We start from the raw sequence: 27,307 nt of genomic DNA, 5'->3' as shown, positions 1-27,307 counted from the left end.
TGCTTACAATTACATTCAAAAAGAGAAAAAAAAGAAAAAAAAATTGAATATGATAATTCTTTAATTCAATTATGTAATTAATGGCAAGTTGATGACCTTATATTTGCATGGGATGTCCAAATTGATAAATTGGATAGATTATTGAATCTTGTTTTATTGACGGAATGTGTATGATAGATTATGACTGCTTTGTAGATACAATAATTTGTTGTACTAGCTATATGCTTAATAAATATAATTTAGTATGTTCACCGTTTATCGAGGTTAATAATCATTGGCAAAACATTCTAGTTTGAGTGGCTTTCTTGTGAGAGGAAATAATTAAATCATTTACTAGTTGTTTAGAATATTTGTATGAATAATGAGTGATAAATATCCTATAACAATATTTACTAATCAAGATCATGTTAGGGCTAGGGCTATAGAAGTTACATTACCTAGCACACAACATAGACTATGCCAATGGCATCTCTAAGAAGGCTCCATCAAATGTTTGGTGCTTTAATAGTAATGATAAAGTCAGATGACTCTTTTATAAATGTTTGAGTTAGTGTGACACTAAGGAGTAGTTCGAGAAAACATGGGTTGAAATGATCATAGAAGGGAGCCTCCATATTAATGGTTGGTTAGAGGAGCTTTATAGGACAAGAAATAAGTGGTTAACAACATTTAATAAGGACTCTTTTAACATGAACATTCTATCCACATAGCATAGTCAATTTACTAATAGTATGTTTCATGGCATTTCGAATCCAACAAGTCAATAACTAATTACTTTTTTGGCCTAGCAAAGGATATGACACTGGAATGAACAACATAAAGATTATAAATGCAACCAATCCATAGCAGTACATGTGATAAAAAGCAGCCAAATATTAAAGCAAGCTGCTCGATTTTACTCAAGAAAGCTTTATTTATTTTTTTAAGGAAGAATTTTTACATGGTGTGGGTTACATGAGTATAAAGCATGCCTCAAGTAATTCTTCAAAGTTTTTCATTGGGATCACAGGGAATAAGGACCAGTCAACTCCTTGAGTTATTCATTTTGATGCAAATGGTAGTAATATTCAATACACTTGTGAAAATTTTGAGGCTATGGGTTTACAATGTTCTCATTATTTGAGAGTTTTGAGGCAGTTAGATATTATGAATATCCATGAGAAGTATATACTAATGCAATGGTTAGCAAGAGTTAGGAAAGATATATATGATGGTCATATGTTCATAGATATATAAAAGACATCTGAAGTTGGTAGTGGATTATTATTCATAAATTAGAAGAGAAAAATTAAGAGTAAGTTTTTTGCACCCCATTATTTGTCCATGCTTGCACCCAATGTAGAATGATCTACATAATCTAGTAATGTAAAGTCTGTAAAAAAAAACATATGAAGCTTGTACATTCAGTGTACAAACCTGTACACAATATATACAAATTTAGGTAGACAGTGTGTACAAGCTCATGTATAAAGTGTGTATCTACATATTGTGTACAATATTGTATAATATTATACATGATGTATACAATTCTATACATAGTGATTACAACCCTCTCTGTATTATTACAACATTGTACTATTTATAGAAGCTTATTCAATGTGTACAACCCATGTTGTATAAGCTTGTAACATTGTTATTTTTATGCTTTGGAAAGGTGAAAAGCAATTAAAATTAAATTATAATTTCTTTGAAAAAATTTAATTTTTAAAATTTTAATTTTAAAGTCAAACATATCATTATAATAATATATTGCCTTGGAAGGAAAAAATATCATTATCTATTGGGTTCAGATTCTGAAAGCTTCATCATGATTACCATTGTTAAATTCAAGAAAAAACTACCTATTATCCCGAAGGGTCATAATGATGTTAGATCGAGTATTTGGTTATAATAGTCTAGATGAAATATCATTAATTTAATATTCAAAATCATGATAATAAATGATGTATCTTCCCAAGGAAAGAAAATATCATTTATTATTAATCATTCGAATATGATGATAATGATCGTCATTGGTTTTCTTGATTTTTTTTCAAAGAAATTGATTAAAATTTTATATTAATCCGGGGTATTTAAATCTCCTACGAGAGCAGACCCTCATAATTAATTACATCAACCCTCATAGTTAATTACATCATATAAATTTTGAGTTTCTTATAATTACTCTCGATTAAAATAATGATAGAAATTTCATCTTTGAGATTTAAAGGAGTGATATTAAAGGGGCAAGGTTAGAATTCTAATAAGGATTGTATGAAATTTTGAACACTTTTTTCTGAAAGTTAGTCGAGAAGTAGTAGGAGGCATTTTGGGATTATGAAATAACTCAAAAATGTCTCATTCTATCTTATATGTTGGGCTTTACATCTTGATTTAGAGGAGACTTTCATTCAAGTTGTCATTTTATTAGATTTTTTTAATTAAATTCTCAAAATTGGGGTCTTATGATTATGAGTTCGCCTCAGATCCTAAATCTATTTTTGGCATCAAACCATAGCGACCTGAACCTAACTAATGATATGTATATCTGGATTTATTTTGGCTTGGATTATGGAGCCAACTAATCACCTAGTGCTTCAAAATCATAAGTCAGATTTTTTATGAAAGATGTGTAGTGATATTGTTTAAATTTTTAGGAATTGGGGTCGATGTCTAGAGAATGTCAAAATTGGCCCCTTTACTTATACAGGATAATTATGCTCAAATGTAATTAAAATTTTATTAATTTAATTGATTTATAATGTAATGCAAGCTAATTGACCTTGTATGCATAAATTATATGAAGCAGTTTAAAATTTTGGCTTAGAAAATAAAATTTTTCTTAGAGATTGTACAACATTCCCTAGACAAAATTGCACCCTAGTAGGCTAGGTGGTATGCTATAATCCACAGATGGGGAAGTGCCTAACAAATAAGAGAAGATTTAATATGAATGTGTAAACCCCTCGGCGAGCTTGAGCTCTTACTTCTTAAAATTGTTTATCTTTTTATATTGGCCAAAATATTTTATTTAATTATGAGTAGAAAAATTTTAGTCTTTAAAGAGTCTAAATGCATTCAGGCTAAAATAAAAGTGACATACAAGACTAAGAAACCTAGAAGGAAGATTGTGAGGTTGTGAAAACTTTAGCAATCAATGTTGCTTCTTCCTCAGTGGTACATTGCAATGAATAAAAAATGTGCATACTAAGTCCCATTAAACACTATATACAACATTGTGGTAATCTTGTACTAGTGTTTACATGCTTTGTACAAACATGTCTGCACTATGTATAAACATGTACATACTATGTACAACCTTTCTAAGCTTGTAAAAACCTTATAAATAGTTTGCACAAGCTTGTAGTAACCTTGTACACATTGTGTACAAGCTTGTACACACTATGCACAAGGCTACACAGTTACAAGCTTATACATAGTGTGTACAACCCTGTAACAGCTTGTGATAAGCTTGTAAACAGTGTGTACATGCTTGTGGTACCTTATATACAATATGTATAAGGTTGTACACAATATTTAAAAGTCTATATATACTTTATAAAAGCATGTACATAGCGTGTACATGTTTGATATATTAAAAAAAGCATTATTAATAAAAGAATCATAAATAAAAAAGTATAAGATTATAGAAAATCATTAAACCTGATCATTACTAAGATTACTAGATATGTTGAAGACCTGGATAACATAAATGAAAATGTTGCTTCCCTATAAAGGAAATGGGGTCTTACTACAAACACTATAGAGTCGAGAAAGGAAGTGTGCTCCAAAAATAAATATAAATATGATCAATATGTAGTATTAAAAAAAGGAACAAATTCACCTTTAAAAAATTCAACATTAATAATATATTTAGAGATAATACTCATTATTAATAAAGGAACAGAACCACTTATATATCCTAAGGCGACATCATCAGCATACTTCATCGCTATATGATCAAACTAAACAACTAAGAAATTCCTAATTGATATAACTCAATTATACCCAGTGAACTCATTTATATTCAGGGCAATAGTAATGAGCCTCCTTGGGGTTCTATAGTTATTGTAGGAAAAAAATAAATTGGATAATAAAAACTTGTTTTACATGTTTATAATAACATTAGAGGGGCTTGATTTGTTAATGTTCTTCATTTCATTTTTGATTTGAATTCCAGTATACCTAGTTAATGGCTTAACTTCTCAGTATATCAAATCACCCATGTTTGACAAACCTATCATTAGAGCCACTTCATTTGCTGCAAATCTTAGCTCGTGCCCTTTGATTATGAATGCTTGCTTGGGCACATACTGACATGACATCAAAATGTAGATTAGGGTTGTATTTTTTTGAAATTGAGAGAACTCCATAAATTAAAACATGTTTTACTTCTTCAAAGCATCCTTTACATCATCCTTTAATAACCCTTTTAAATAATCACAAATATTTCTAGATGTTGAGGGCCTACAACGGAAAGTAACCTTTGGGATGTACATTTACAACAAGAAAAGTTCAGCATATTTATTAATTTTTCTTATACAAAAACTATAGAAGATTGAATATATGTGTACAAGGTTAAACAAAGAGTTTGAAAGTTCGTTAGGGATATTAAGCCCTTATGAACTAGTCCCAAGGCTAACAAAAAGGGGTGAATCGGTATTCTAAAAAATCTTTCGATCAAAACACAATCACAACCAAAACCAAGATTCGCCACAGAAATCAAAATGCGGAAATAATAAAGGAAAGAACACACCAAATTTATAGTGGTTCGGTCAAACCTTAACCTACGTCCACTCCTCGGAGGCACCCTCCGAGTATTTCACTAAACTCAGTGTATCTCCTTGATCCCCCACAGCTAGGCGCCCTTATAAAATCACTCCCAATTTCCCTGGTGCGGCGGAGTAGCCGTGTCCTTTGACACCAAAGATATCTTCTTCTTTCCAGAACTTTCTTCAAGATAAGCCTTGAATCTGATGGTACTAAGGTGCAAGCTCGTCGGAGCAACCGTGTGGAATCCCCCTCCACACTCCCTTGAAACCCCCTCCAAGGATCTTCTCCCTCTCTCAAACTCCACCCTTTCCTCTCTCCATTTCAAGCTCTCTCTTCAAGTTCCCTCTAAAAAAATGAAGCTACAATGGCTGTCAAAGACACTCACGAAGTGCCTTGTCAAAGCTTAAATAGAGGAGCTTAAAACAAGCTCATTAATGCAACTTACCGACATTATCATCCAGGCCAATATAAATATCGGTCTGGCTGATCAGCGTAAAATACGCTCAATCAGTCCGATAGGTTAGGGACGATCAAAAGATTTTTGGTCATATCGTCCAAGCTGATAGGATATCATCCTGGACAATTAGTTCAAATCAAAGGAAAATCGTCATGAACATCACCCTGAATAGAAGCTGGCCGATGTCAAATCGTCCAGTGTATCGTCCTGGCCAATCCTGTGATCGTCTAGGACGATTTAATCGTGCAATCAAGTCTTAATTGCTTTTCTTAAATACCAGATCAATTTAAGCATAATTGTGTTAAATCATCCAGCTGATGTAATGGATCGGCCTAGCTAATATCCAAAAATAAATCTTACCTAAATAGATTTGGCGGCTGACACTTTCTGATTTGAGCCTATCGTCCAAGCTGATATAAGGATCGTCCAAGACGATGTTCTTTATGATGGCTACCTTAATAAGGATGCCCTAATTAGGGTTTTTATTTTTGAATTAATCGTTCAGGTCGATATAAATATCGTCCCGGACGATGTTACAAAAAATAATAAATTATAGGAAATAGTCAGAAATTCTTCAAATATGTGTGTGTGCAAGATTACTTAGCATCAGGAGCCACACCAATTACATTAGACTCAAGAAAGGAAAAAGATACAAACTGACTCAGACCTAATCTACCCAATCTTGAGCTGGTTCCAATAGCAGTCTGATCTTGTGGACCTGAAATGTCAGTAGGTAAGACAGTCGTAGAGAAATAAGAGTGTTTTCTACAATCAAAATCATAATCCATGAAAATAGTTTCGCAATAGAATTTACATTACTAACAAAAGCTTGTATACGATATGTATAAGACCTTGTACACACTATATACAAGACCTTATACATACTATGTACAAATTCTTGTACATAATGAATATAAGTAGTCTAGATTTCCTTTTAAATGGATGAGCTTATAAGATATTTTTTCTCATTATCAAGCACATTATATTTATTTCAAAATTATTATAGACATCTGCAACAAGAAAAGTTTAAAATATTTATTAATTTTCCTTATAAAAAAATTATAGAATATTGAATATATATTTATATGGTCAAATACTGAGTTTTTATTGCTAATAGAGGCTTGTCCACAGTGTGCACAAGACCTTGTACACAATGTGTACAACTTCTTATACATAGGATGTACAAGTGGTCTAGATTTCCCTTAAAATACATGAGCTTTTAAAAGATATTTTTTTTTTCATTATCAAATGTATTATATTTATTTCAAAGCTATTATAGATAGTGTGTATAAGAAATTATTTTGTGTGGAGTCAAAATAGTAAATGTAGTGTCAAATGTAATATATGACATCTTAAAATAAGGTGTATATAAACTCTGCGTCCGGACTCTACACAAAATAATTTCAGTTATAAAGAAACCCAAAATATTTAATGCAATTGTGATGTCCCAGAATTTAAATTGGATTAATTAGTCTTTTATCTTTTAGTAAATAATAACCATAACTATTTAATATCAACTATTCGTAATAAATAATAAAAATAGATTTTATTAATCAATATATTAATATGGACATATACATTCATTTTTAAAAATTATAAACACTACTCAAGATCTATACAATCATATCATAACTGCTCTATCATAAGTACAAAAGAATAACCAGAAAAAAATATGATATGAAGAATCCTAACTAACCTCACACTCCTGTTCCCCTATTATGACTTAAAATCATTTAGCCACATATAATAAGCTAAAAAGTCCAGCAAGCCATCTAAACTTATAATTGAATTCAAAGCACGTTAAAGGAGAAATATGCATGTTAGGGATCAAATCATAATAGTTATATTCATGATCATTGAATTAGTGCAAAAATAATAAAATTCACATACAGTAGTAGTAGAATCTATAAAAAGAAAAATAGAATGGTTTGAAAGTCACTAAATCAGTATGAGTATTAAATTTATAAGGCAATCATCGTATCCGTAATACCAATCAGTAAATAAATCGTATAAAACATCAAATCAAAATATCGATAAAGTCTGTTGAAATTACGTCAATATACTATCCAGATATTATATATCACGTGCTCAGTATTAGGGGCGGAACCCCATGTAATATAGGGGGGACATTTTTAGTTCCTTGATTTTGTAAAAAGAATAGGAATATTTCATGACTACTAAAGTAAATCAAATAGAATAATGTAACCAAAGATTCCTGGTTTCGCCCCTGCTCAGTATATTACATGTTTAGTATTAGTATAATGAATTAGTTGTATCAAATAGTATATGTATATATATCGGTAGCAATAATAATCCATTGGCAAGAGCTGTAGAATAATGCAATAACAGTAAATCCGTATAATAATAATATATTTGTATAATAATAAGAATAACACCTAAAGAACATGCATTTCAATAGTCACAGTAAACAAATAAGAAGTCTCGGCTATCATGTTGTTTTTCAATATTGTATTAGTATTAGTAAATCGTTGGCTCAGAAAATAAAGTCGTCACTCCTTGCCTGTCAGCACAATAATCATCTCCTTATAACTCTCAATCAGTGTATCACATGAATCAGTAGAGGATAACACCAAATCACAGTATTTAAAGGAAAGCCCGTCAGTCTACTAACATGCACATGTCAATCATTCTCCAACCAACAGGTCAACTGGTCTTTACTTGTATTTTGTATATATTATTATCACAATATAATAATAGTAATCTCATTCATATATACACATTCATTTTCAATGCATTGCAACAAATAAATCATAATTAAGATTAATTCAGAAAATATAAAAATGTCATAATGATAGACAACAAAAATCATACTGAACAAAATTTTATATTTTTCAAAATTTAACTAAATTATAAAATATTTCTTAAAATAACATTATGAAGTTTTAGTTGAATAAAATCAATACTTTTAGACATCAAAATAAATTTTTAAGTAGGCAAAAATCACTGTATTTTTAAAATGACCCGGTGAAAAAATCTCAAATAAATACTCAAAACGTTCATAATCTCAATCTCTATAGCATATAAAAAGTTAAGCGGTGAAAATTTTATAAATACAAAATTATTCTCAATTATCTGTAATGAAAACACAAATTTGATAAAAAATAAAAAAAATATTTGATGACATTATTACTGTAAAATAGGGTAATGATTTCTTATAGTGAGACGAGTAAATCTTTCAACTTGGCGGACTGACGAAAATCGCACCATGACCTCCAAAACCTATATTTTCTTTTATCTCTCCCACTCTCTCTTATTTTATCTAAACTATTATCTGTTTTCTGTTTCAGCCGAAAGTTAAGGGAAATAAAAGATTCTTAAATAATGCATTAAGATATTTTAATAGAATATAATAATATAATTACTTAATTTATTCAATTTCTAAAAAAATTATATAAAATTATTTGAGACTTTAAAAATTATAGAAAAATATCCATAAAATAAATCATTTTATTTAAAAAATATCGATGAAATCGGTTTGCAAAACGGACACCTAAAGGTCTCAAAATCATCACTTATATCAACAGACTTGTACCGACAGGTGCAAATTTCTTAAGAATTTTTATCGGTGCTAAAAAATTACGAAAAAAATTAGCGCAATTAAAATACCACAATCTCATTGCTATGACGAAGATAGCTTGTGATTTAGAGTTATATTGACTCTAGAAAAAAATATTTACCCAGATCAAAATACATGTTATTATAGCAAGTCCGTTGTTCATGCCTTAAAATACTGTAATTTAAGGACCTCAGGACCGGGCGAGGTTGCGTGTAAGCAAAAAAATTCACGTGGTTGCACAAAAAAACTTAACCCAAAAAATACGTGTCGACTATGGATTGGAGTCCAACTTAGAGCTACGTTCGGACTCCACACAAAATAATAATTTTGGCTCCAATCAACATGTTAACTTTAAGGAAGGCTAAAACTATATTGAGTAGGTTTCACTTAATAAGGCCCCGATTCTTACACATTAAATATGATAATCCCTTATATTTTATTTGTAGTGACAAGAATAGAGTGTTTGCAACACAACACTGGACAAGCTTGATTTCAAAGAAAAATCTTCTCAAAACTACATAGATCGCATACAATTCTTCAATGACCCTTAATGTATAGATTCATTCCACAACAACTTAGAGCCATAGGTTCAATTATCATTCTCATGTATACAATTATTTAGTCAAGGATGTGGATGTTGCAATGAATGTCATGAATTTACATCAATTTTCTAAAATGCACTCTATGGTGTGGCTACTGTGTTGATATATACTAATCTGCTTTCTATGTTTTATAAAACTCATGATTGCTATATTTCATTTCTTATGATCAATTTACATAATTGTTTCTAATGCACTCGATTATGTCGTAGTTTCTTTCATTGCATTCTATTATATCATTATTCAATATAATATATAATCAAATCATAATCAAATAATCTACAAACAATGGCTAAATAATAACCAAATATTCTTTTTAAACCATAATTCAAACCATCTTCAAATCATAATTCAACTTCAAAAAGCAATATGCATTTATTGGGAATATTTTGAATATTTTGATTTTAAATAAATTTTTTAGCATTTTTCTGCATAAAAGAAGAAAGCAAACATATTTCTCTAATTTTTACTATTATGGGATATAAAGAAAAAAATTCTCTTATATTATGAGGACATTATCACTGCAATTATGAAAATACCTTCCCCTTAAGGAAATTTAAGAGAGCACGAGCCAAGTCAGAATTTTCGCTTCATTAGGAGAAAATTTTCCAAAATAGGTTGCCAAAAACTAAGAAAATTATGAAATGATTTAATAGAAGAAAGTTTCATTAGGAGTTACTACCATCATTATTAAGAAGATTATGAAATGATTTAATAGAATAATACAAAGGAAAGATGTTCATATAAAATCTTTTTAAGAGACTAATATCAATGCCAAAACTGAAAGATGTCCATAGAATAGAAGTTAAATATCAATACTTTGTATGGGCCGCATCGGTGTGGCCGACGTTGGAAATAAATTGTGAACACACGATCATCATTGGAAGAAATTTGATATAGTTCATAGAATTTAACTGCAAAAGAGCAATTCAGGAGCTATTTATCCTTCCAAAATATGGCAAGATTAAAAATGATTTTATTAAATGGGATTATTTAGAACATAATGATAAAAATTTCGCCTATTAAAGCAAAAATTATCAAAGGCTTAAAAATATTATTTAGAAAAATTATAAAATCTGTTTCAAGCAAGAAAAAAAAAATCACAATGATCAAAATGATGTAATATATATTATTAAAAAAAAAAAGGATGGGTATCTAATGTAATAGAATATGAGCAAAATAAAGAGGTAATTTTTAATAAAATGCATCAAGTAAATTTAGGTTTAGATGAAAAAGTACGGAAATTTGGACATCTATAGTAATGATTTGAAAAACATAAAATTATATGTAATTTTGAAGACTAGCATACTTTAAATGATTGAAGGGAATAGTTCTTTGTACTGAATTTGATTAAAAAAAAATTATATATATAAACCAAGAAATGGCTTCAGATATCACAATTATACAACAACAACATCAAGCTTTTATCCCACTAGATATCACAATTATCTAGTAGAAAAAATATAGATGGGTTGAGAGCGAAAGAATATTACAATATTGCTGGCAATAATTTAAACAATTCAAATAGTTTCCTGTGACTATGCAAATATGTTAAAAAAACCTTCACAATATTTCATCATCTTGCTGATCATAGAGTCCAGCATCTAAATCAACTGGACAAGATGGTGGGGTACCAGGTGGAATACAGGCAGCTCCATTTCCTCCAGCGCAAACACACAAGGCCTCGGCATCTCGAATTACTGAATCAAGATCAATTTGATTACTGAGCCCATTGATAAATTTTAAGAGAGTATCAAAATCCATCTGCTCCTCCATTATCTTTTTCTTGTGACTTTTAAGTATGGCAATGCATATGTAAAGATGGAAGTGCTCTGATAGATGATGTGTCCATAACACCTCCCACAAGTGCATTGTCTTCTCGTACTCGAATTCTCTGCAGTCAAACAAAAAAAGTGAATAATAAGACAACTTTTAAAATTCTTTCGGTAGGGACGAGCTAAGTGACGCAACCCATGTTTCCAAGATTAAAACGCGCGCGCGCGCGCACACACACACAAATTCCAGATGAACAAATTCAAACTCGAAAAGGATATTTCTGGTTCTCGAAGAATGAGGGGCAAAGGGATTGATCGAGAAAGATCTCTTGTTCTTCTTATAATTAGAAGATCGTGATTCGATCCGCATAGGTTTGGTAAAAAGAAGAATCTTCTCCTTTGATCATAAATGGAAAGATCTATATATATATATATATATATATATATATATAAGCTTCATATTTGATGCATCCAAAGGTAGATGTAAATTAGAGACTTTGTTTAGCATTTATTTGGTATTCTGCTACATTTTTCGATACTTACCAATAAGCTCGGTATTTTCATCATTTTCATTTTATTCAAATCTTATCGCTACAACAGGTTATGAGCATTGGATGAAAATTAGATTTAAATGAATGCATTTTGAATTGTTCATCCCTAGCGCTACAAAAGGCAAAGAGCATTGGATAAAACTTAGATTTAAATGAATGCATTTTGAATTGTTCATCCCAAGCATACAAAAGGTCTCGAGCATTGGATAAAACTTAGATTTAAATGAAAGCATTTTGAACTGTTCATCCTACATATTCTCCCACTCTGTGCTATTTGGATTACTTTATTTCTCTCTCCTAAGTTTTTTTCCCTAAGCTCAAAACCTTCTAACTCATTAAGAATTTCTTGCCTCTTATTTATCATAAGAATTGCATGAATTTTTTTTATATGCTCAATAATTTGGTTGACGATTCTAACAATTTTCATAGATAAATAAATGGATTAGAAAATAGGTATCTCGTTAAAGTACCATATTAGGAAGATATTTTATTTTTACTTAGTTAAAAATATTTTCCTTTTTATCATCTTTTTTTTTTTCTCTACTTATAACAAATATTCAGCCAATAACACACAAGAATTGTCCCTTCCAACATGAAATCAGATCCAAGTTAGCTCGCTCTCCTCATCCCCTTCTTAGAATCAATCCTAGCCATCTCATTGGGCCTGCTTACAACGCTCATTGCATGACTCACCTACTCATCACGCTGATGAATTCATTGCGATCATGTGCTTATTCAATCACTGCACTAGATTGTTGATCCCATATACCCATATGATTCATGAGTGGCTTATTATTAATTTTATGATCACAAACCAAGTATAACATGTCATTTAATATGGTTTGCTAGGTGCTCCTGCAAGTTACAAGTTACTAGTACAACGACAATTATAATTATGATGATATTGTTGTTAGACAAACTTTGAGATTTATTGGATTATAATGGACCTAGTTGAAATTTTATATACTTGAAGATGGAATAAAAATAAACTTATAATGAAAACTCAAGTGTGAAGTTTAAGGTACCAAGTCTAATATATATGATGTAGGAATCCTGCATGATGAACAAAGCAAGCAGAAAAATGGATAGAACAGTAACTCTCAGGCTACTGAGAACTAGTAAAAACAAAAAAAGTGTTTTTCTCCCCTGAACTTTCAGCCTCAGTAGTTTCTTTGATGCGGACATCGGCACGAAGATCTGGCGCATCTATCACAGGAGGCGTCGCAAATCGACGGCTATCATTTAAACCTTCAATTATGATTTTTTTTCTGAATTTTAGTTCTAAATTAATGTATTTCCTGTTTTACCCCTATGATAGTTTGTTTGAGTGTTATGGCCCAAGGGGCAAGTTTGTAATTTCGAATTTTCTCATATTGGGGCCTATAAATAAGGGCCTTAAGCTATTGTAATGGAAGGAATTATTGATATGAAAAATTGTTTTCCACATTTGTGTTCTTCTTGTGATAGAGCGTTAGTGAGATTCCTATGAGAGGAATCGAAGTCTTCACCAGCCACAGGATGGGTCCGGGCTCGTGATTTGAAGTCCCTTGGAGAAGGGCAAAGAACCACCCGTCAGTTTTCGGAAGAGTCCGAGGCTCGCGGTTTTTATTTTTTTCTCTTTCGTTTTTATCTTCGATCTCCTATTTTGTTTTTGTTTTCTTCCTTCTTATCGCTCACCGTGGTCATTTTCATATTCTTCCTCCTCCCTCAACGTCACGGACCAAGCTCCTTACCGAGCTCTCCAAAAGCCACCGGCCACCTCACCCATCATGCTGCCGGCTCCACCTCATTAGCCGCCAGTTGAACCTTCCTCTCCACCCCCTTTTGGATTTCCTAATTTGGTAGGGTTAATTTAGGGATGAATTTGAATTTGAAATTATTCAAATTCAAATTTCAAATTCTTTCCTAATTTGGTTCATCTATTTTAGGAAAGTACTTAATTTAAATCAATTTGAAATTTGAATTCAAAATCTGATTTTTTTTTTCTCACTTTCATAACTCCTAAATTCAAATCTAACCGCCGGCCCCCTTTATGAGCCAATTAGGAGTTATTTCCTAATTGCTTCATAACCTCTTTTTTTTTTTTTTTAAGTTTCCATTTTAAATCCTATTTGAATTTCAAATTCAAAAGGATTTATTTTTTTTTTCTTCCATTTTACGTACTGTTTGAATTTCAAATCTCTGTTACAGATTCAAAATCCAAAGGATTTTCCATTTTTAATCCCCTAGCATTTAATTAAATCCCAAGCCGTTAATCCCTCACAGCTCCACCTCTTTATTTCCTTACCAAAACTGAGAGTGTATTATGGAATTAAATCCCTATTTTCCCTCTCTACCTCCTGCCAGCTACATTAACCCCTGCTCAAATCTTTCCTAAAACACCTCCTTTTACTTTGGGAATTAACTTCCATCATAACTCACTGCTGGCTGTATTATCTCAAGCTCTTGCCTTGTTTTTCTCCACCATATCCTGCCCACAATTCCTCCCGCAAAGAGTCTTCCACGTATTGGAAATAATTCCGAAAATCTCAAGGCCCACACGCCACCCTCTGCTGAAGATTTTCTCAAGTTTTGAATATGAAAACCTGAGGAAAATCTCTCTATTACAGCCGGCTCCCTCCCCAAATTAATTGGCTTTTGAAATCTCTCCATAAGTGCAAATTTACCCTTTTAAAAAAGATTTCCAAAAGCTGAATCTGCTGGCCGAATTTTCCAAGACCATCACGTGGGAATTCCTCCACTAGAAGCTCTCCAAATTCATTACAATATTAAGCCCTCTTCCTCCCAAAGCTGCAGCAAATTTCTGAAAGAAATCTGAATATCTTTCAGATTTCTAGAAGGAATTATTTCAGGTTTTTCGGGAGGGCGCTTGGATTTCGTTCTTGCCACTACACCCCTCCCCGTACTACATCATTCTTCCCTAACAAACTAATACAAAAAGGGTAAAAACAAAAAATCGGCCATCTAACACGAATACACAATAAGTCATATCTTACAATCAATACTTGGCAAAAATATTAGCATGTGATTTTTTCAAATATCAAAATGTATTTTATAAAGCATAATAGCAATATGGGTCGAATAACTAGAACGAATTCTAAAAAAAATGTGAGAAAATCGAATCCTATCTTCATGGTATAAAATTTAAAATTTTTTAAATTGAATGGGGTTTTTTAATTTTTTTTGGATTTTTCATAAACAAACTAACATGATAAAAATTGAAGGTTTGAAAATACATAAAAGTAGCAAGAAACATAGGCATAAAAAATAAAACATTCAAACCTATAAGATTTTTTGGTGATTCAGCCACCGCCTATGTCAAGCTAAAAGATCCATAAAACGAAAAATCTCTTGGGGTTAATTGAACTCCACTAGGTAAGTAAAAACCTTCATCTTGTTCCGGATATCTTAACAAAAAGGGCATATATTAAAGGAATGATGACAAATGGCTGAGAGCAAATCAATAAATTAGCATGACATGGATTACTATTTTTCATGAGTGATTATATAACAATTGACTTTTTTATTATTATACTTGATATATGGTGATGCTCGAAGGCGACGAAAGCAAGATCATTGCGGTATCCATATCCACAATGATTCGAGCTATATGATTACATTTAATTCATTAATATTGCATTGTTATTTAGACATCTTTTATAATTCATATATCATGCCCTGTCTCTTCTCGTATATTCTTTAACAAATTGAAAATTTTCTATTGAGTTTGTATGATCAACTCATACATTGAACCATTTTCCTAGAAGCAGATTATTTAGTAATAGTTATTTCTTTGATTTAGTATGTATGTTGTAACAGTAGTTTTTTGTTTAGACATGTGTCATATTCTTGGTTTGTTATTGTAGATTTAGTTGATTCCTTCCATTTATATTAGTTGATGTTCTCCTTGTCTCGCGTGCTCTCGTGTTGCTCCTATGACGAAGACGAAGCAATCGAAGAAGACGCAAGCTTGTATGGCCTTCCCTGCTTGCGTATCACCCTCCGTTGGCGTCACTAGCAACTCGTGTATCACCCTCCTTCGGCGTCAGGCTGCTCCTGTAAGAAAAAATAAAGAAAACCCTAACCTCATTCCCTGCTCGTGAAAATGGTATACCCTCCTTCGGCATCAGGCATGTGTTCGTATCCGAAACATGTCTAATACTGCATACATTCATAAATAGGTGTATCAATGCAACATAGTATTAGTCATACTAAGTAGTTTTCCATACTTTAGACAACAATATCATAAAAGAATATCATGATTTTACCTTCTGAATTTTTTTGGAATTTTCATAAACAAACAAACATGATAAAATTTGAAGGTTTGAAAATACATAGAAGTAGTAAGAAAAATAGGCTTTGCCAATCAAGCATTCAAACACATAAGATTTTTAGATGATTTGTCCACCGCCTATGTCAAGATAAAAGATTCATAAACTGACAAATCTCTTGGGGTTAATAGGACTACACTAGGTAAGTAAAAACCTTCATCTTGTTTATGAGGTGTTTGAGTATTCAGGGGGAAGAAACAAACAACATGTCATTCAATTTCCTTTTAATGACAAGGTAGAACTTCGACTCGGCATGGGGTTTGAGCAAGAATTGAGGGAAGAGACGCGATAGTTCGGCGAAGAGACGCGATAGTTCAGCGACGATCTACAAGGAAGGGGGGGGGGCAATATGCAAGTAAGTCAGGATATATGTACAGTAATAATAATAAGATATAGTATTTTAAAATATATAATTATATAATAATATAACTATAATTAATATCTTATTATCATCACAGAGTTGATTTAAATTAATATAAATTGATCATTGTACTCGCTCATTCCTCGTGCGTCTCGATTCGTGTACTGAATTTTGTGTGCAAATTTCATTGGGCAAAATTATAGTTGATTTTAGGTGACTCGAATGTTTCAGAAGCAATAATGAAGTCCGTTTTTCGATCGGATGTCATTTGGGTAGCGTCGTGCGTCCATTCAAGTGTCGATTGTTGATTTTGACCATTTCTGCTCGATTCGGCTGTGAGGGGTTCCCTCTTGGGTAAATTCGGTGCTATGATCTTAACATCGCAGTCTTTTTGGTGATTGGAGATCATTTGATCATTTAAATGATGCATTGCGATCGCCAATTGTCGCTCGAGTCACCAAATTTGCCTCTTTTGCTCACGATGATTTGGCAGATGTGTAAAGGTCAACAACACATTCGTATGGCCTTCCTTGCTCATGAATCACCTTTCGTCAGCATCACTTCTCGTGTATCATCCTCCTTAGACGTCAGACCGCTCCCGCAAATGAAAAAAAAGAAAGCCCTAACCCCACTCCCTATTTTCAGAAATGATATAGCAAAATAGAAAATACAGGCTGCTCATTTTACTTGATTCTTTTTTTTCCATTACTTAATAAGATATGCGTATCTGATACGTGTGTCCTAATTAATTTAAATATTATTTGATTTGGATACGTTTTTTCTATATCCGACTTGTCTTTGAGCCGCATTGAGCGCGTGTCCATATCCGACATGTGTCTGATATTGGATACCTTCATAAATAGGTGTATCGGTGCAACATATTATTAGACATACTAAGTAGTTTTTCCATTGGTCACAAATTAATTAAGTAATAATTTAGAAACAAATATGAGAAAAGAATAACATGATTTTACCTTTTGAACTGTATGAGAATCCAACGGAAACAGAAGAAATAATTTAGACAATCTGCCTGCCTAAAGTAATTATGCAGCGAATGATCCAGAAGCTCTACCAGCTGAAAAAAGAGAAAAAATTAGAACATGATAACTGAATTGAAGAATAAAAATAAAAAAATTATGATTTCATCACACAAGTCAGTTATTGTAAAAAAGAGTTAACCACCCATCTCACGCATTAACAATAAAGAATTATGATATATTAAGCGCATCTTTTATGTGGTATAAAAAAGTTAGACCCCGTCAAAATTTTTTAGGACACCGTTAACAAGAACAGGCTAACAAATGCTGCAAGTCCGTTTACAAAACAATGATTTTCTACAGGATCATTTGCAAAGCTTTAAACCCAAGGCCAAAGGCCATTTTCAATTCATCAAAAGCTTATTAGTGAAAAATGCATACCAAATTGATTTGCAAGGGAGCACAAGTATTTCCACTAAATTTAACGGTATAGTGCTCTCACCTTATTATGAACAAAAAATGCTCAATGCATCACGGACGAATCTATTCCTACCTGAGAATCTTGAGATAGTATTAGGAGGGTCATTTTGTAATTAATTTTTTAATATGGGGCTTGTTTTCTTTTTCTTCAATCATTAGGGGTAGTTTGGTTAATATGAGCGCCAAGGTGTTAGAAGGGGACTTTTTTTTTTTAGATTTGTTTTAACAATTATCCTGAGGATGGAGATAAATTTTCCTATTAATATAGTTGAGGACTATTTGATCTTTTAAAAAGAGTCAAGACCATTTTCATCCTTTTCTCTCATAGAAAAGGTTTGAATAAATTTCAAGCCCCTTTGGTTACAAGATAGTCTTCTTCAATTTCAAGAAAAGCTCTTAATCAGGTTTCCGTTATTCAATCCTTTCTTTATTCAAATGACCAAGATACTTCCGGCAGTTGACATAGATGCAGAAGGATGATGGGTGCATGAGTAGACATGTTCTAAACTAGATGACCAGGATAAATAGTTTGTCAAATACAAAAGTTTTCTTCTCCGACTCTCTTACTTTTCTTTTTAAGTTGCTTCTGAAAGTTATGATGGTAAGTGATCTTTAACTCTTGTTCGTTTGAGATTGGAGGGATATGTAATGGTGGGAGGGGAGCAAGTCGGGGTGGAATAGCATAACTAAGATTTTAAGTTAAAAGTCGGGGTAGAAATAGAAAATAATCAAAGTAGTCCTTAGACTTCTTCCACGTTAATCTGACTTTTTCGAGTATTTAATATAGTTCCTTGATTATCCAAATTTGAATCAATTTGCTCATACAGTTTCTTTGGACAAAACTTGATTGAGGGGGGCTTTTGATGAGGGCATTTTAGACTTTTTAGGGTTAATGCCATCCCTGAATATTAGCTCATACCTAAAAAGCACAATATGACCTCCACTAATTTTCATCTTTCTAATGAACTGACAGCTGGCATAAGGACTAAATTTATTCAGTTTATTGAGTTGAGGGACTAAATTGAATATCTGAAAAAATTTGGGACTAAAATGAATACAACATATGAAGTTTAGAGACAATTTTGATTATTTATTTTTAATATGCATGTTTAATGAAAAATTTCAAGGCCGCACATACAAAGATTTTGTATACTATAGAGCATTATAATTTTTTCATAAAGACAAAAAAAGAAAGAACCTCAACCGATTTCCAACATGCACAACTATAACTTCAATGAAAGCACTCTAAAATATACTTCTAGAATCATAAACCTGAAACTGACAACCTTAGACAATGCAAAAAGTTGGGAGTGCATTCCACTTTGATCACGGTTGAAGTTGGGCCCCAAGCGCTCCATCAGCGCAACAAAAGACCAGAAAGCCTCATATTCATCCCTCATAACAAATAGTATAGGCGATAAAAGGTCGCTCATACCCTGGTCATTAAGGTGGGTTAAGACTACAGCATAGCCATAAAATAACAAAAAAGTGAAAGTAAAAAGTATATATGATTAGTCCTTCATTCAAAAGAACATTAAACACTACAACAGAATACCTGACAATATCCAAGGTCAAAATTATAAAATGAATATGTCAACAGTATATCACGTAGAACTATAACATTTGGATTATCATCTCCTTCAAAATAAGGGACAGATCTGTCTGTTCTGACCTTGAAAAAACAAGGAAAAAAACCAAATAACGTGACATCAGAATTGCCATACTATCTTAAAGATACTTCAGTAGAATTTTGTACTAAGTCGTCCCACTGGTAGAAAGTAGAGATGTTCTTACCACATCCTTGTCAATTAAACTTTTTCGTTCTCTAAACTTTGTAAACCTTTTAGCTTGTACCACCGAAATACTCTGTATACACAAAAGCTGTATTAGTCACGAAATGATGCTAGTTCCTAAAGCAACTAGGATGATGCAATGGGCGTAAATCACACACAAGAAAGTATGATTTGCTGACCAAAAACTAATTAATAAACAAAAAGTTGCTTTGTTTAGGTGTTAACTAAAACTACGTGAAATTGAATTAAAATGATAATGCATTGATCAATCATTCAAAAAAAAAAAAAAAAAAAAAAAAAAAAAAAAAAAAAAAAAAAAACACAATAAAAATTTGGAACCACATGTGCTATGAATATTTTCATAACATTTAATCCCAGTAGTAGAAAAATTAACCAAAAATTAAGAATCTGGCAACACCAACAACTAAATATTTAAGAATAAAATCATAAAGGAAAAAAGTCATCAAAGTAAAGAAAATTAAAGCCTCAAGCTAATATAAGGAAAGATCATCCCCCAAAAGTTGGTCATCACACTTGTACTGCACTCAAAAGAATCCCACATTAAAAAATCACTCACAAGATTGAAAGTAAAAATGCAAAAAATTTTATTGTATCTAAAAATCATTTTTACATGTCTCAGATGTTGGTATTTAAAAGCATCTAGTCCCCTAATCAACTGCCTCTCATTTGCTTGTTTTAGATTTCAAATTTTAGATAAAACCAACAATACAAGGAAGCCATGACCCAAATTAGCACTCACACGTTAAGTCACGCTGCTGAACATACTAAATTAAGTGGGTGAGTGTTATACATCAACATATTATATTTCTTAAATGACAAATAGATCCAAATATGGAATAAAGCACTAGTCTAGTGTTTCTTTTACTTATTTTAGGTAGGCAGTTCTTTATTAATATGTTGGTCTACCAAAGTATTATAAATACCTTTCTAGTTGAAAAGATATACCGTGGAATAAATAAAATTTCTAGTTTCCTTTTATCTCTCAATGTTTTCTATTTCTCTTGGAAGTTTTCACTTACTCGAAAGGTGCCAAAGCTTCTTGGATCACCAAGAAGCATAACAAAGGGTGCTCTTGTTGCACTAAACTCAACTTTCCACATCATTCATCAACGGTCCAGTCTCCTTCCCCACCACCTATCTCCATTTCAGCAGCCAAGATATTGTTTCTCCATCGGAAAACACTGCTCCACGGCAGCCTTCAGGTTCTACTTCAAGTTCTTGGAGACTAGCCTCTCCACCGCATTTCAGCAGCCTTCGATCAGCCTTAAACCGTCCTCATTCAACTAGCCTTAAACCGTCCCCATCCAACTAGACTGTAGCTTTCTTTCAACCGAAGGTCTGTCCAACCATCTTCGGTACAGGCTTTTCCTCTTCACTACAATCAGCCCGCTTCAAAAATTGCCTCCAAAACAGTTCTCTTCCAAAGACACTTCTGTCCTTCAATACTTTACCATTTCAACTGCAAGAACCGCATTTTCTTGCCATTTTTTTTTTCAGCTGAACAAGCTACCAGCCCACCTCCTGTTCAGCCCAGCTTTGCCAGCTTATTTCCAACCATCTTCTTGGGCTGTTTGAAGTCTTCCCAGTACCTTCTCCTCCTCCTTTCCATCAGGCGACCACTGTACAGATATTCAGTTCAGCCTACAACATTCCAGCCAATTTGTATTTGACATCCTTCAATCTGCATCTTCTCTCCAACATTTGGCAGCCTTTTTTTTCCCTTTCAAGATTGGCAGTTTGAAGACATGCTATTTTTAACAACAAACATCAAAACCAGCAAATTGGAGATCTGTTATTTTTTATCCGTATCTATCAAAAACAACAATGTTACATGCTACAACTTTTTCAGCCAATTGTTTCTGTCAAGAACAAACAAGGAACCTTCATCAAAAAGTAACCGTCATCAACACTAGTGCCAAATACTGCATCATGAATTTCCTATTCTTCTTTGCAAGAACACATTAGGTTTTTGTTTTCAAGAACCACATTGGCACTACTTCAATTAACCTCAACAATTCAAGAACTCTCAACATAAGAAACGCTGATTTGGCGAAAGCCATTCGAGCAATGCAAACAAATCGAGAATTACAATTCTCCGACATACAAAATTCTCTACAACAACTTGATGTTCAATTTGCTTCCATTGGCTCATCAACAACAACAACAACAACATCAAGCCTTTATCCCACTACGTGAATTTTTATAACAAAGCTTCTTATTTTTAATTTTTTCTTGCACATTAGGATTCCACCACCAACTATTTTTACTATTGGGAGCTTTTCCCTTTGATACTCCAAGGACATCTTTTGCAATATTCTTAATATCAGTAGCCACTTTTTCCATTGGCTCATCCCTTCAACAAATTCATTCTTTCATGGATTGCATAGACAAGAAACTTGATAGTTTGTATATTGACTGTCCACATACTCCACTCCATCAAGATACTTCCTCTTTCATCGGCTGAATCCCTTCTCCACAACTGTCACCTTCTCCGACAGATTTTTTTTTTCTTACACATCATCTACCATTATCCAATTCTACCTTACTCACACAATCTCAACATTTGTTTCAACCATCACAAGATTTACCTCAACCTCATACCATTGAATATCTTATTTATCCTCCACCCTTATCTCAACTTGTTAACGTCCCTCCTTATCCTTCTCCACATTTTCAAAATGGTACTATGGAACAATTAGTTTCTGAAATACCTAACTCCAACATTAATTGTCATGATCCATAGCTTTTTTTCTATTCCGATATTGCTTGTTCAAAAACATGATGGTACTTGACATTTTTGCATTAATTCTAGAGCCCTTAATATACTCATCATTCAAGATAAATTTTTTATTGCAATAGTACACGAATTTTTAGATGAATTAAATAGAACTCTTTTTTAGAAACTTCATTTTAGTTCTGCATCTTAGCAAGTGAAGATGCATTCTAAAAATGTCATAAAACTATTCATGACGGTCACTATGATTTTCTCTTTATCCATTTTCCTCCTACCTTTTTACAACTTCGCAATCAAATTTTCTGAAAATGGAAATTAAATTTCCAGGTCATGCCACATGAAAAAAATTTATAGTCCTCTCTTGAGCTGTAAAAGCATTTATGGTGACTATGAGTTTGGAGTGACTAATAAAGGTGGTAAGATCAGATTAAGGTTTGCTATAGGCCTATAGCTTATGCTTTTGTAATTGCTAAATAAAAATGTACGCTAATATTTTCCAAGAAATGATCAACAATATGAGTAGGAATCAACTTCATAGTTGGGAGCAAGATTATGAACCATTAGGCCAAGGTCTGATTCATAAGATTCAAATATGATTGAATAAAATTCAAATATTTAAGTAACACTTAACACATTGATTTAACCAATTTCGCACTTATCAATTATGTTTTATGTTCATCTCACATTTGATAAAGCATTTCAACAATATTATATAAATACAAGTAAGAATTACATATAATAGACACGTAGTGATTTTACCACTAACTAGTCTGCTAGCTAGTCATTCTTGCCATTTTATAGCGGGAGTGATGCTTTTAAATTTTATGATAATAACAATAGGCCCTGTGAACATTTGGTCAAAAAGAAGAGAAAAATAATCGAAAGAAACAATGATGGACCACACAATTCCATGCAAATACGAGGAAGGTAGATTTGAAACTAGAACTTAAAAATATCACGAGAAACCATACCCACCTTCCATTGAGATTTTATAGTTTCATAATCTAATTTCCTCACTGATTCAAGATATTCCCTCTCAGCATATGTTGATTCATATTCATAATATCCCAACAAGAACTTCCAAACCTGCAAACTCATAATTAAGCTATAAGATAAAAAATCAAAAGCTAGACACCAAGTGCTTCCAGTACACAGGAAATAGAATGGTACCTCCTTCCGCAATTCGTGCTCCAATCCACCATAAAATATTCTTTTAATCAAATCCTTTGAATTCATGACACGTCCCTCAGAGTCCAGAAAAGTTTCCCACTATAGTCCAAATTAGAGATACATCAAATTTATGCAGACAACATAAAAGATGTCCAAATTAAATGAGAATGTTTTAAGAAAACCCTTAAATGGCACTGCCCGTGGACATGCCCAATAGATAAACTTAAAATGGCATTGTCAAAAAAGTAAAAATCATAAGCATATGCAAAAGTAATTATGGAAGGTCTGCCTTGATTGGATGGTCATGAACATGCCCTTATATCAATTATTAAAACATCCTAATGCAGAGGGTACCAAACAACCAGACAACATCCTCTCAAGCTCCACTACGAAATCATTCCCAGACCAGCTAGTAACATCACAGTCCATTACTTTTTTTGAATTGGTCCGTCAACTGTAAAATATGTTTTTACTAGTTTAGTATTGGAGGGTATATGTACACAATTACTTTTGAGGTATGGATACAAATAGACCGTCATCCTTATTGTAAAGGCAATCTAATTCATTTTGTATCCTAGTAAATTTGTCGCCTATCGTATTCTCCCTTCTCTGTCTTTCCCTGCTTCTGGCTGCTTTCAGGTTCGGTTTCAAGAACCCGGAAGATAGTTTCTGTCCTGAGGAAGGAGTAATGCTTTTGAGGCAGAACTGCTGTTGATTGCTTCTATTACTGTGGAGCTGCAACTGATGAAGGCTATGATCTTTGCTGTGATGAGCTACTGGTGTGTATATTGCGAAGGAAAGAATTCTCATGGGAGTTTTGCTTCCTGTAATCGTGTTCTGCCTTCGAGGAAGGACAGTTGAAGAAATGTTGGAATCTAGTCTTTTAAGGACTGCTGCACAGAACCGAGAGGTTGTAGAGAACCAGTGCTTTATGGAATCTTCTGATAAGCAAGAACTGTGCTGAAGGTGTCCTGTTAACTAGTTTGTTTGTAGTTTGCCAAGAACATATAGGAGTATTTTTTCTTCTACAGATTTATTTATTTGTATAGCTTATTTCAGGTTTGGAATATGTTGGATATCATGTCAGTAGCTTTGGCATTTCTAAACATTTTGCTGTAAACCCTACTGCATCACTTTTGTTCTTTTGAAGTTAATGCATTCCTATTGGGAGAAACTGAATGAGCTCTCTTTACCTAACTCTCTTTATTGCTATCAACCTCTTTCCCTTCTCCCAGGCAGACCATTCCGTCTCCCCTACTCTTATACATGTTGAAAAATTCTAAAGTGAGTGAACATCTAGGAAGCAAAAACACTTCCAAATACTTTTCATGTCCGTGTCGAATGCAACACATCTCTGACACTCTTCAATACATGTCCAACATGCTCAATACATCACAAGGATATTTGCATGAGGGACAATTAAGTTTCAACACAAGTTGGACACAACCTGACATGATCCTAACACTGCTTAACATGTTACATGGACATACGTGTGAGGGATGGCCCACCTGTGAGATATCAATACAGGCATAAAATATGTGACAATTGACAATGATTAATAAATACTAATATTAGAATGTTGTTAACAAATGACAAATTGTGAAAAGCAATAAAGAGTTTCTTTTATTATTAATAATATTTATTTTTCTTTTGTTATTATTAAGCTTTTTTTGAGGGATATTGATAGGAAACACTTGAATATCTCAAATAATTCTTATCAATCATTAGAAAAATAGCAAAAATCCTCCACAAAAATCCACACAAAATCAAGAAAATAGTAGAAAATTTGTATTATTTGATGAAATAGAAATGGAAAATAGCAAGATACAGTTGATCCTCAATTCGAGAGGAGGATCGATCTCTCCCAAATCTCTAGACGCCGCTAGAGCCCAAAGAAAAGGGGGCGCTGCCTCCTGGCGGGGTTAGAATAAAATTTTATTGTAAGAGTGAAGACACAGCAAAAGCGCAACAAAAGCGTTACTACCAAGCAACCAAGACATTGAAGGAAAACCCAGGATATTGCAGCAACAAGAAGAATTAAAGATTGCATCATGCATTATACTTGATGAGAGATGAATTAACAAAACCTGCTGCAATAAACCAAGCCCTTCCAAGGTAATCAAAATATTGGAAAACAAAATCCATTCTCATAGGTCCCATTCAAAAAAAAAAAAAAAAAAGAATATAGAAAATAAGATGACTAAAATGACTCCAAAATTTAGAATATTATTATGATCATCCAAACGTCTATATTTTGCAATTTGCTAGAGCATACAAGATCAAGCCTTTAACCCACTACGTGGGGTCGACTACATGAATCATTTTTCTCCATTGTATCCGATTAAGAGTTAAATTCTCATTTAGATCTAATAAAGAAATGTCATTTCTAATATTTTCTAACTAAGTCTTTTTAGGTCTACCTCTACCTTTCTTAACATAGGTTAAATCTAATACATCTACTCTCCTAACTGGGTCATCGGAAGGATGCTGTTTTATGTGACCAAACCATCTAAGACAACTCTCTCTAATCATATCTTCCACTGGAGCTACTCCAACCTTTTCATGTATATGCTCATTTCGTATCCTGTCTCTAAGAGTAAAGCCACTCATCCACCCGAGCATCCTTATCTCTATAACACTCAACTTAATATTATGCTTCTATTTTAATGACCAATATTCTGCGTCATAAAGCATTGCAGGTCTAACCACCATCTTATAGAATGTTCCCTTAAGTTTGAGTGGTACTTTTCTATCACACAACAAGCCCGATGCATTCCTCCACTTCATCCATCCAACTTGAATTCTACGAATAATATCCCCATCTATTTCACCATCTCTCTGAACAATAGACCCAAGATATCTAAAACGTGTACTCTTCTTAATGACTTGATTGCTCAAAGTCAAAGCCCCCACTAGATCTATTACTATTAAAATTAGACTCCATGTATTCGGTTAAGATCTACTCAAACGAAAACCTGTAGGCTCTAAGGTTGACCTCCATAATTCAAGTTTACCTTTAACTCCCTATTTAGTTTTATCAACAAGAAGAATATCGTCAGCAAAAAGCATACACTAGGGAACATCCTCTTGCAAATATCTAGTAAGAACATCGATGACTAAAGCAAAAAGATATGGGCTTAAGGCTAATCCTTGATGTAATCCAACTGAAATTGGAAAATACTCGGTCAAACCACATTTTGTTTGAACACATATAACAACTCTAGCATACATATCCCTAATGACTTGAATATAATCATTATTAACTCTTTTTTTTTAGAACCCTCCTTGAAACTTTATCATATACTTTCTCTAAATCAATAAATATCATATGAAGATCTTCCTTTTTCTCTCTATACTTCTCCATCAAACCTCTCAATAAATGTATGGCTTCTATAGTAGACCTACCTGGCATGAATCCAAATTGATTTTGAGAAACATTAGTATCACGTCGTAACCTAAGCTCAATAACTCTCTCCCATAGTTTTAAAGTATGACATATCAACTTAATTCCTCTATAATTTGCACAATCTTATGCATCACCTTTATTCTTAAAGATAGGAATCAACATACTCATTCTTCACACATTTGGCATCTTTTTAGTCTTCAAAATAATATTAAAAAGTTTAGTAAGCCAAGAAATTCTTTCATCTCCTAAGCATTTCCACACTTCTCTTGGAATATCATCAAATCCAACAATTTTCCCACACTTATTTTTTTTTAAAGCTTCTC

The 27,307-nt window shown here is 32.7% G+C and overlaps 1 protein-coding gene across 1 annotated transcript; it reads right to left on the bottom strand.

The window, feature by feature from the left end:
• Nucleotides 1-10,723: 10,723 nt before the first annotated feature.
• LOC110113682 (TBC1 domain family member 15-like) lies at nt 10,724-23,709 on the bottom strand. Its single transcript, XM_020846352.2, has 7 exons — nt 23,579-23,709; nt 23,384-23,494; nt 19,655-19,726; nt 19,416-19,532; nt 19,147-19,296; nt 17,378-17,478; nt 10,724-11,279 (listed from the first exon to the last, which is right to left on the bottom strand). The coding sequence occupies exons 1-7, from the start codon at nt 23,642-23,644 to the stop codon at nt 10,949-10,951; spliced, it is 948 nt and encodes a 315-aa protein (XP_020702011.1). The 5' UTR covers nt 23,645-23,709; the 3' UTR covers nt 10,724-10,948.
• Between the last annotated feature and the right edge of the window lie 3,598 nt (nt 23,710-27,307).

The sequence above is a fragment of the Dendrobium catenatum genome, unplaced genomic scaffold (assembly GCF_001605985.2).
Source record: "Dendrobium catenatum unplaced genomic scaffold, ASM160598v2 fragScaff_scaffold_624, whole genome shotgun sequence".
Taxonomy (NCBI): Eukaryota; Viridiplantae; Streptophyta; class Magnoliopsida; order Asparagales; family Orchidaceae; genus Dendrobium; species Dendrobium catenatum.
Note: the sequence above shows the minus strand (reverse complement) of the source record. Positions and strands in the feature narration are given on the sequence as shown.